Source organism: Melozone crissalis, unplaced genomic scaffold, assembly GCF_028551555.1.
Source record: "Melozone crissalis strain CALT ecotype California unplaced genomic scaffold, PUWL_Pcris_2 ptg000027l_1, whole genome shotgun sequence".
NCBI classification, from domain to species: Eukaryota; Metazoa; Chordata; class Aves; order Passeriformes; family Passerellidae; genus Melozone; species Melozone crissalis.
Window position 1 is genome coordinate 39,782,350 of NW_026535805.1, and position 12,100 is coordinate 39,794,449.

General features: G+C 34.8%; 1 protein-coding gene across 2 annotated transcripts in view; it reads left to right on the plus strand.

Annotated features, from left to right (window-relative positions):
- The window catches only part of AHI1 (Abelson helper integration site 1), an 85,480-nt gene that overhangs the window by 9,539 nt on the left and 63,841 nt on the right, over positions 1-12,100 (plus strand). For both annotated transcript variants that reach the window (XM_054280136.1, XM_054280135.1), the window contains exons 4-12: positions 1,710-2,320; positions 2,866-3,026; positions 3,328-3,541; positions 4,406-4,595; positions 6,078-6,173; positions 7,652-7,837; positions 8,804-8,944; positions 9,925-10,057; positions 11,053-11,176. In XM_054280136.1, the coding sequence (XP_054136111.1) occupies positions 1,710-2,320; positions 2,866-3,026; positions 3,328-3,541; positions 4,406-4,595; positions 6,078-6,173; positions 7,652-7,837; positions 8,804-8,944; positions 9,925-10,057; positions 11,053-11,176 (1,856 nt within the window). The remainder of the gene's footprint in view (positions 1-1,709; positions 2,321-2,865; positions 3,027-3,327; positions 3,542-4,405; positions 4,596-6,077; positions 6,174-7,651; positions 7,838-8,803; positions 8,945-9,924; positions 10,058-11,052; positions 11,177-12,100) is intronic.

Consider the following 12,100-nt stretch of genomic DNA (forward strand, 5'->3'; position numbering starts at 1 on the left):
CATCCCTAGAGCTGTTCAAAAGGCATGTGAACATGGGGATATGGTTTAGGGGTGCTGGGTTAATGGTTGGACTTGATTTTAGAAGTCTTTTCCAACCTGACTGATTCTATGAATCTATGATTTTTTGTTTGTAGGCAATAATAAATAGCAAGTTCTAGTAAGTGTTTCAAGCCAGCTTTTGCATCAGGTAGATTCCTTTAGGGAGATTAATCTTGAGTATCAGAGTTACTTTAGAAACTCTTTACCAGGTCATAGATGAGGGCTTTTTGTTTAGGATTTCTCAAATAATCCTGCTACTTGCACTTAGTGGATTGATATTTTATCAAATACAAAAATCAGCAAGACCTTAGTTATTGGCCACTATTGGGTTTTAATTGTCAGTGTGTTTTAATCTTCATTTCTCATACTCTACAGTTAAAGTTATTCACAGAAATAAAGATAAGGAAGTGAACAATCTGTTAGGAACATTATTCCATTCTGGGGTTTTTCTTAGTTTATACAAAGCTTGCTCTTTAATTCTTCTCTTTTCCTTAACTCTGTTCTGTATTTCAAGTTATTTCTATGAAATTTTCCCCGTCCTCTTGAATCATTGGCTTACAAACAAATGTGATGTTAGTGGTTTCTTTAAGCACATATAAGGTGAAAATCAAAGGACAATTTTTTCATATTTAATACACATTTTTACAAGTATTTGAGACAAACATGATTCTATGACTGGGAGTTGTATCCTCACTAGAAGGGAACAATGTCTGTGTTTATTGAGGAAGAAGGTGTTGGCAAATAAAGCTTTGTAGGCAGATATGTATATTTTCTCCGAACTTTTAAATTTGCTTTTGTTGTGTTTGAAAGCCCTTTCTAATGATTCATGTTGAAGCTCTAAGAGAGATTTCTGTAAGACAACAGCGTAAATGAACCTCAGTGACTTTATAGAAATTATATCAAAGAACAGCGATCTCCATGTTGACCTGACAGAATTAGACCTCAGTTACTTGCTGTGATCTTTGGGATTGTCGTGGAATCATAGTTTGGATTGAAAGGAACCTTAAAGGTGATCTAACCCAAGTGCCCTGCCATGATCAGGAATATCTTGAATTAGATCAGGATGCTCAGAGCTCCTTTCAACCTGACCTTGAACATATCCAGGGAGGCTGGGAAGTGGCACTATAGCCTTTAGTAACCAGAAATAGAAACTTGAAGAAGAGAGGAAAGTTTACAATGTTTTTTATAAAACAGTCAAGAAGTGCTTAAACAAATGCATCAGCTGAAATTTAGTTCTGACAAGTGGCTTTCAGTATAAGAGACTGCAAACAACTGAGCCTGAAATCTGTCTCTACCTTGGATTTTCAGTGGATGAAAGTATTTGTTTTTGTGGTGCATGAAGTCTTCCCATCTTTCACAGTGTAAAACACTAGCATCTGTTTATGGAGTAGACTTTTTGATTTTCTCTTTGTACTGGATATGTGTAAAAGTCATATGAAAACGTAGTGTAACATTGAGGATGAGGTGCCCAAATACCAAATGTTTTTTCTAGTGTGAACTTTCTGTTGACTTTCAATCTGTTGCTTGTCAAATTGAAACAACAAAATAACTAGATCTTTGATTTAATTTTACTTTGAGTAATGTTGCTGAAAGAATGACATGAAGTGCAGTGTTTATCCTTGGAACATGATTTTTAGTAAAAATATGTTTTATGTTCTTTTCATTTATAGCTTGATACCTTTAGAAATAATATTGATCTGTCTAAGGAAAGTGTGAATGATGAAGCAATTATAAACAACACATATAATCCTGAAGAAGAGAGCCCAAGATTTACAAAAAATAAATTAAGAGAGAAAGCGTCAATTGCAAAGAAAATAAACAATGATGTTGTTAGTGGAGAAGAGAACAAGCAGCCAAAGTCAAACAGGAAGAAAAAGAAATCACTGTTACAAGAACAATTTAATGAGGAGGAAGATTTATATGAAGCTAAATTGGGGTGTTTTGAAGAAAAGACTAATGATTTTCCAAAGAAGAAAACAAAAAGTAAATCACAAACAGATGTACCTGATCAAGAAGGTGATAGAAAGATCAAAAATTCCTTGACTGAAGTGAGAAATGTAACTGAATTAGAAGAGGAAGAGCAGCTAATTCAAGCCTATCAGCTGCATGTGGCTGAGGAAGAGGCAAATGCAATTAAAACGAAAATGAGAAAGAAACTTAAAGAACAGATGTCTGAATCTACCTCTACTGTTCAAAGGCATGAAGTTGCACTGAATAATGAAGTGGGTAAAAAGAAGAAAAAGAAGAAAGAGCGAGCAGTTTTGAGTGAAGCTGAAACAAGGTAACATGACAAACTGTGAATTTTACACAACAGGTTTCATTTTAACATAGGCAGCAGCTTTCTGATAAATTGTTCATATTTTCTAAGTGATTAACTGGATGATTCTGTTGTGAAAAAATAGTACTAAATCCTTCCTCAGAAGGCTGTCATGATTAATATTTAGCTCATGGCTTCTTTTTAACTTCTTTTTAAAATATTCTTCATTGCTATTTGATGTTTGTTTACTGTGGAATTCACTCTTAACTAACGTAAGATAGTTTTGTGCATGATGTTTTTTTAGTGATAAGTGATGGCTGTGATCCAGCAAAAAGGTATTTGTTTAACTCTTCACATAAATGCTTCTGCAATTGACTGGAAATTAGGGGGAAAGGAAGAGGGGAGAGCCCTGAAGAAGGCAAGACACTAATGGGGCTGGGGGCTGTTATGTTTTCAAGATACACAGGTGATGAGTTGGAGAATTTCAAATGGATTAACAATGGCAATGAGTAATTGTATCAATATATGCAGTGGACTGCAGTTGCTGACAGTGATCCATTACCTTGCAGTGCAATGTCCCTTTCTGAGCTGCAGCATCATCATCGAGAAGCAGGTGGCAATGAAAGTCCGTCACCTGAAAGATTATTTACATCAGAAGAACAGAAACTGGAGGGAAGCACGGAAAAGCAGAAACCTAAAGCCAAGAAGGTTAAGAAGAAAAGCAGAAAAGGTCTGCCCACAAAATGTTATAATACTGTACCTACTTAGCTGTGCTTTTTTTTTGTGCTGCTACAGAAATACTTGTCCATAGTAGTAGCAGAAAAGTGATTGAGCTGTTTGAGTTACTTATATTTCTTAGGGTACTCAATTGTACCTCTGTTCTTCCAATTTTGAGGCTTATTTGTGAGGATGTTTATTTGATAAATCAGTCTAAAATCTTGAAAATTCATTTACTGTAAGTAGCTTTGAGTTGAGACAGAAGTTACTATGTTCCACTAGTGACAGTTTGTTTACTTTGCTCCAATTTCTAGAAGAGACCACGGAAGTTGCTGCAGAAAATGATGAGGAAATGAAGAATTCAGAAATTTCAACTCAGTCTAAATTTGGTTTTGGCGATGATCTTGTTTTGGGAGTTTATATCCATCGATCGGATCAACTTAAAATTGATCACTTGGTGTCTCATCCTGTGGTCAAAATCCATGTTGTTGATCAGAGAAGTGGCTTATATGTGAAGAAGGATTATAGGTGACATTTAATAAACTGTTTCTGTTATCACTGAATACAATAAATAGGTATACTCTTCCCTACAAAATTAAATATGAAAATGAAAACAAGGGGATATATATATATATATACATACCATGAAATATCACAAATGAGGGTGATATTTTTCTTTTCCTTTTGGCACATCTAAATGCTCTGCACTGCTGTATTGCTCTTGAGGCTCCCCAGGGCAGTGATCACAGCACCAAACCTGACAGAGTTCAAGTGTTTGGACAATGCTCTCAGGCACGTGGTGTGACTCTTGGGGATGCTGCTGTGCAGGGCAAGGAGTTGGACTTGATGATCCTTGTAGGTCCCTTCCAACTCAGCATATTCTGTGAATCTGTGATATTTCCAACATCGTTCATTCTGTATTCTTCCCAGAGACAAAATTTCTGAAGTGCCAGAAATATGTAAAAGCCAAGAACATGTAAACAAAATTCTTGTAGTATGTGTGCCTTTTATATTAAGAACTTTTCAAATCCTTAAATAAAGTATAGTTTTTTATTTTCTTAATTACTTCAGTTGCTTGTTTCCACTGTCATTATCCATAATTTTCCTGAAACCAAGTTTTAATGGGCCTTAAGCAGTAGACTCCACCATGATCATCATGCATTAATTTGCTAACAGTAACTTAATTGTTAGGACTCCCAACTTCACCCTGTAGTTTTTCTACATGCATTCCAAATAGTCTTAAATTTTCTGTGGGTTTAGAAATTTTTTTCTAGAATCAGACAAATAGTATCTTATATGTTTGTTAGCTTTCAGTAATTGAAAATACTGTTTTGTTAAAGGTTGTTTTTTAAATGCTCTAATAATTGTAATTCTTTGGAAATCTTCAAACAGCAAGAAGGTAGATTCATCTTATGAACAAGGAGAAATAGAGCACATTCTTCCTATAATGACACAACCATGTGACTTTAGAAAGTCTAAATCAACAGTTCCAGAATGGGAAGAGCAAGTAGTATTTAATGAGCGTTTTACTTATTTTCTTCAAAACACTGAAGAAAACCCTCAGGTTATCCTATTTTTTGAGGTAAGATGAAATATTTTGCATCTGATTTATGCACATTCTGCGTTTTGGTTTGTTTTTCAACAGTATCTGTTTGACTCAATTGGTCTTTTATTTCAGTTAAATTGGGTTAATAGCATAGCTCTAAGGTAGAAAGTTAAGTGGAGATACCAAAAGTGGGGGTTTTTATAGGAAAGGAGCCTGTTTTAATGGTAACAAGGAGTACAAAACTTTTTTCCAAAATCAGCCCTTAAACTTCTGGGGAAGGCTGGTAAGCTATGATGGATATCATTCTTTTTGCATTCTTGAAATCTGAAAAGAGGTGTAAGAACAAGAAAATCAAAGGTAGAATTTGTCTGTGTGTAGCAGCACCTCATTGTACCAATGAGCAAACCATTACATTGTTTCCATTAACATTTTACACACCCTACTGTCCCAGTTTTCATGAAGTAATTATTAATTTGTCCTCCAATACAATTATGTTTAAAGGAAAAAATCATATATTCAACATAATTTTTAGCTTAGGCATTTCAATATTTGTACAGGGAGATTCTGTAGAGTTAACATAAAAATGGAAACCTAATACAATAAATATTTTTTGTTCCTTGTTTTTTTCCTATTTTGAATAGATGGAATATAATTTATTGCCATATGTTTCTTAATGTTTTGTGATGCTTGTAAATGAACATATTTATATAATTAAGAATGCTTAATTGCTTAACAAAAAACTAATTACATTTGTATGTAAAGATTCTTCATGGAAATAATGTTGGAACCAAAAGTATGATTCCACTGAAAAAAAGCTATATGAGTTCAGTGTGGTTTATGAAATACAAATTTGAAACAAGTATTATTCTAAGGGTTTTTTGTATATCACATAAACTTCCCAGTGTAGTGAAATACGGGAAAATTCAGGTCCCTGACACAAAAATGAAGACTTGTCGGCATCCCTGGAAGTGTTCAAGGCCAGGTTAAACGTGACTTTGAGCAGCCTCATCTAGTGAAAGATGTCCAAGCCCATGGCTCAGAACTCTGTGGTCTTTGAAGGCTCCTTCTGACCCAAATTGTTCTATGACTGATTCAATGACAAAACTGATAAAGCTAAGAAAGAAAAACTAACTTTTTGACTGCCATTTCCCATCTAGATTAATATGCAGCTGGTTTTAGCTGTCAGATTTGTGATCCTAATGATTTCTGAATTATTAAGAAAATTACACATTATTGTTTTTTATCTCTTATTGAGATGTAAGAGGAGAAAGAATAAGTTTTTTTAAGACTAGACTTCTTTTTTAATGGAGCTTATAAATAGTCATCAGGTAAATGCATAAGGACCTGTTATTTCTAATTTCATACTTGTGTGGAAGAAACACTGGTTTTGTAATTTCTTAAAATTTAAATATGTTTAATTTAATGAATTGACCGTGAATATTTTCAGTAGTTTATTATTATTTACCATGAAGTATACATCCATTAGAAATACATTTATATTCCTGCTGATACTTCTAGGTCCTTGATTCTCCAAGTATGCACCAAGTGAGAGCCAGCTCTGATGTAAAAATTCAGGAAGGTCGTTACCGAAAAATTTGTTGGGCATTTCTAAAGGTACTGTAAATATTTAAATTAAGAAAAAAAAATCATAAATATTTTTATCTGAAAATTTCTAACAATACTAAGGAGGAAAGCATTTTAAAATATTTTCAGCAACAGAGATGGAAGAAAAAAACCCTTGTGTGCTGTTCTCCCATTTTCCTCATCTTCCACTCCATGAAATCAACACAGCCACAGGCTTGACATTAAAGTATATGTCTTTTTCAAGAAAGTGTAGAAGGTGTAAGATTTTTTTTGTACTTTTTTCATAAAGTACAGAAAGTTGTTTTCTTTTAGGGTTTTCTTTGCATTTATGTGAATGTGAAGAAAATGACAAATCCACTAATTTCTGTGCCTCAGCTGTTCTGTATTCTAGTGACATTTTCAGTTGTCCAGTCTTTGAAAAGACTCACTAACTTAAATATAGGATGCTTTTCATTTTCAGTTGCAGAGTTTGAAGTGCTGTGGCAATTGAGATACAAATGTGCCAAATGTGAGATATGGGTGATTTAGCCAGCACATGTGTACCTTTCTACCCTTTTGAGAGAAACTTGAATGTGTCAATTAGTTCTTTGAGAGCTGACAAACTTCAGTTTTCCTGAGGATTGTTTATTTACACTCCCCCTGTTGACAATCATTGAGCAGTCCACAACATAGAGGAAATGGGAGAAATACAGGAGAAGATAATGGACTGCCAGTGTGGGTGAAGGGATGGGTGCCTCCATAGCAATTCAATACAGAGATTCCTCTGAACTCTGACCAAGAGAAATCTACTGGAATCAGGGGTCTGCTATCCTGTGTCTGTTACCAGAGCTGGTAGGAACTGTGCATCCAGGCATTCAGTACAGCCTTCTCCTGAGCAGAGGGAAAAATAAATTTTCAGCTCATAATTATGAATAAAATAGTTGCCTATTCTTCATTCTTACTACATCTGCCTGCATTATCCTTTTATCTGTATCAGCCAGAGTGGAAATGTCTCCATTCAAGACTGACCAGTGTTAATGGCAGTTATTCAGTTCTGTTATTCTTCAGTTCAGTAGCGGTGACTCTGTCTCCTCTGGAGTTGGAGAGGTTACTGCACTGCTGTATCTTCTGCTCTAAACCACAGCCTTACCCAATGCCCTTCATTGCTCCATTCAAAGAGGACAGATTTGGAAGCAGCTGTTTGTGGATTGGCAGTCCTTTGAGATTTGGTTGTTTTTAGCAAGTAGTAGCTAAAAAAAAAAAAGAAAATAAGTACTGCAGAGGTCTTCCCACTTTCAAGTTATTACTGCTGTGAAGCCTCTTTTGCAACTAGGCTGCCATCTAAGATTTAATCCTCATTATTTGGTCCTGCGAGGATTAAATACATGCTTAGTTCATTATCACTTTTAGAGTTAGTGTATTTCTGCAATGAGAAGTGATTTCAAGAGTTTATACTGTTAGGTTAGATATTAGATATTATCAATTACTTTTGTGTTCATCTTTCTTCCTCTTTTTAATCACCCTTCCAGCTTGTCGGTGCAAATGGAGTTCTAAACGTTGGTGGAAAACTTCGTCTACAATTATATTACCCACCTTCAAGGACCAAGTCACATTCAAATGTTGTTGAGGTTTATGACTGGTGGGCAAAATGTCCTAGAAATCGTTACCCATCAACCTTATACATAACTGTAAAAGGCCTGAAACTGCCAGATCATGTAAGTTAGTATACAGTATATAAATGTATTTGCAAATATGCAGACTTTTCTCTCGGAGCTAATACCTAGGTAGAGCATGTGAGTCTGTGTTTGTAGGCATGTATATAAAAGCTGTGCTTACATGCAGTATAGGAAATATATAATAAGAATGTTACATCTCAAGATAGGTGTTTCAAACTCAGCCCTTCAAAGTTATCTTTGAAAAATAGGCATACTTTTCTACCTATAACTTTGAATATTTTGCCACTGGCAGTCTGAAAACTTTCAGAGTACTTTCTTGAAGATTAACATTTCTTCTTCTTAGCAGAAATGCCATTTTAAAGTAACTGAACTCATGCAGGTGTAAAAGTTCTTTGAGGAAAAGATGCAAGTTACTTCTCTTTGCTTCCCTGCACCCTCTAGCTGTAGTGAGCTGTATGTTTTTCATGAATGAAAGCTACTTGTAAAATAGGCTTACGCTGCTATGTGCTGAGATGGGCATTCAAGAGAAATATGGTGTTTTCTTTTCTCTGATGCAAGTACAATATTGTTCTGTTATATAATTTCCTGTTTGTATTTAGAGCTGTAATAATACCTTGTGCTCACTTTTGTACTCTGAAGGGTGGTCTGTGGAAGCCTGGTGAGATGTGCACCCTATCAGTAGTACAATACAATACAGTAGTGGAGTAATTCTAATTTTCACTGACCTTGATAGTTACTAAAAATAGGACATAATTGATCATTTGAAAAATTGTGGTACCATTGGATTGACACAACTTTGGAAGCTTGGATTGCTTTCTGACTCCTGTTTGCTTTAAATTATATTTTGCAATGCAGTTTTCATGTATTACGCTTTTCCAGTCTCTGTATTCCAGATATAAAAATGCAAGACATTTAAATTAAAGGTACCTTTTAGCCTTTTTAGAAATTACATTGTTCACTTTAAAAATCTTTTTTTCCCTGATACTTAGTTTTGTTTGCCTTAAGGTTGGTGCTTCTTTTCACTCTATGGCAGCTGTTCAACAGGAGCAAAGTAATACAGCACTGTCTGAGCTCCAGAGAGAAGGATGTGAACCTTCTTTAGATGAGAAAAAGGAGCCATTTAAATGGTCAAGATTGCCTGGACAGGTGAAGCATTTTTCTTTGAATTTTAAATGAAAAGAATTTAAATATTTTATAAGTATTGTGAAGTAAGTAATTAACTGAAATAATTAACAAAGATATTAAACAAAACGTAAAAAATTCTCATAGATAGTAGAGGAGGTTTAACCTTAGTAAATATGGTTGATTTAACCATTTTTATACCAGAAGAGTCAGGTATTTTTATCTGCAGAATTCGCTAAAAGTTTGAAAGAATAAGAAGACACGAAGCCAGTTCTCAGACTTCAGCTTGATTAGAAATATATTTTCTTGACTTTCCTTTTTGTTTTTGAAGACATTTTTAAAATATGAAAAAAGAAAGAGTTTGCATGGAAGAACCATGTAGCTACTATGGATATTGCCCTTCGCCTTAAACTTTGAATTTAGTTTTGGAGAAAAAGCCATTGGGTCAAAAAGAGGTAATATGTTGGGAGAAAGGAAAGGGATCTAAAATACCAGTTCAGTTTTTTGAGATGTTTCATCTCTGGTTCTGTCTTTAAAAGTCAAATATCTAAATACAGATGAGGAATTTTGAAATTATTGGGTAGAAGACCAAAGGTTTGAGTGCCTGTGGTTGGGTTTCTGAGTTCACACTGCAGTCATTTGGTACTAAAAGATGAGCTTAGGCTCCTTGAACAACCTTGACTTACAGTCTAACTCCACAGCTTACATGACTGATGGTAGACATTTTGAAGCATTTCTTAATATTAAAGAATTTATTTCAGTTTTGGGTTTTTTTGAGGTTTTTTAAACATGCTAGTTGTTTGCAATAATGGGGCAGAAAGAGATGCACATTCATGGGGCCTAGGTTGTGCTGCAAAACTGTCTCTTTATAATTCCTTGAATTTTACTTTGCAATGCCATTAAGATGTTACTAGCCTTTTAGAGCTTGTGCATGTCAGGAGCTATGGGTGTGTTCCCTGCATTGGGTAGTTAATATTCCTACCAATTGTTCCCTGAAAAGCCAGGCTTGCCGCATACCCAACAAGGCCCTGTTTTCCCTGCGAGCTGGAGATCTGGGCTGCTTCTGTATCCGCTTCTCTCATGACGGGAGAACGCTGGCAGCAGCATGTGCAGGAAGGAACGGCTATCCCATTGCTTGTAAGTTTAAATGCATTTTGGCTTTTTGCTTATAATCCATGTATTTAGAAATAAAGATTAAGGGAAGCTAATTTTTAAATTGTGCTTTTTTAGAGTTTCTGATTTGTAGTTGTGATTAGACTATTGTTCTGTGCATTAAAGAGTATTGAGGAAAATGCTCCTTCTGTGTTGATAGGGCTGGAATTGGCTTTTCCTACATGGTTACATATACACAGTTTAATAGTATGAAATGACACCATTTCTGCCCAGAGGCCTAATGGAAATACTCAGTCAGTTTGCAGAAAGAGCATAGTTTCTGATGATAATGTTTTTTAAGGGAAATAACACTTTAAGCATCCCCCTCACACACTTATATTAAAAGTTTTTCTTCTAACCTGTCTGGAAAGTTAGATCCTGAAATGTTACCATTTCCAGACAGACTACTGGAAGCCACTCTCTTCTGTGGTCCAGGTCAGTTAAGTACAAACATTCCTTGTAACTCAAAGTTTTGACTGCTTCATCACAGTAGCTTCAACTGCATAGTTCTTAAACCTTGCATAAAAGTTTTGAGATTTAGAGAGAGCAGAATTTTAAGAGTACACAAAGAAGTGTTTAAATGCAAGGAACAGTAAATCTAGATTCCTTTATTACACAGCCCCATAAAATTATCTCAGTGTTAAAATATTTCTAAGATTGGTCAATTAGTTGTCAAAATTTGAAGAAACCCAACATAATCCTAATCTGGTTCTAATAATTTAATGCAAATAAGGTGTTTCTTAAGGGGTAAGACATTTGTGGCACCTGTGAACCACTAGGTGGAAGTAGATGCTTGCTGTCTGTTCATACCTAGCAATTATTTCATCCTGTTGCCTCAAAATGACAAGATAAAGAGAGTGAGTTGATTTATGCTAGCAGAAAATCAGCCTAAGATTAGACTAAACTTTGGCTCTAGTAGGTACATCTGTTTGACTGCAAATGCTTACAAAACTTTTATTTTTCTATTTCTAATTACCTAGTGTATGAAATTCCTTCTGGACAGTTCCTGAGAGAATTTTATGGTCATCTTAACATAGTGTATGATCTTTGTTGGTCAAAAGACAATCAGTACCTTCTTACTGCTTCCTCTGATGGCACTGTCAGGTCAGTATGATGAGATGTGCTGGCAGATACCATCAGAAATTGAAAAGAAAGTGTCCCAATTCAATGTTTTACTACAAACTGTGCTATAATGTTTTAATTAAAGATTTGGTTACTGTGTGACTAAAATAATACCAAAATTGTGATTGGTTTAATCACTTATGCTGTATTTACTGTTTCTAATATATTTGTATTTGAAACCAAAGCTTTTCCATAAACCCTAGTGTCTAAATCTACAGTGAAGTAAAAAACCAAAAGAGCTGTTATTTTGAGAAGACACCGAGACAGTTGCAATATTCTGTTCCTGGGGAAATTGCCATACTATGAATGCAGTATTAAGTTTGCAAATTTGAACACTAGGCAGGAAATTGAAAGTTTAAGATTCAAGTTATGTGTGTAAATTTACCACACTGCATATATGTATGTTGGTGGTGTTCTTTTGGTTTTTTCCACTTAATAAAGTAATTCAGCTTAAATTGCTGTAAATTAATTTTGATGCTGTTGTTTCTTAAATCAAATCCCCTACAATTACAGTGTACTTCCCTACATTGTTAATGTTAAAATATTGATCTGCTCAGACTTAAAAACCAAAACCTCAAAGCTGTAGATACACATGGAAATATCATTGGGACACTGTACAATTTTATTGTGAACGATTTCATTGGTTTTCATAGAGCTTTATAGGTTTTTTAAGCCCTTCAGACCTATCTATTATTCCTGTTATGCAGCTCGGTAATGGTACAGGCAGTTGCATAAATGAAATGCTGGAAGAATTGTTAAATGGTATGTTGTGTATGTGGAACAGTTTTAGGGGTTTTTTTCTGCTTGTATGTGGGCATAAAAGGAGTGTGTTGAGAGTTCAGCATGTTTTTTTTTCATTTGGGAGTGGATTATGTAAGAATTTTTTATATTGAGATAAATATCAAT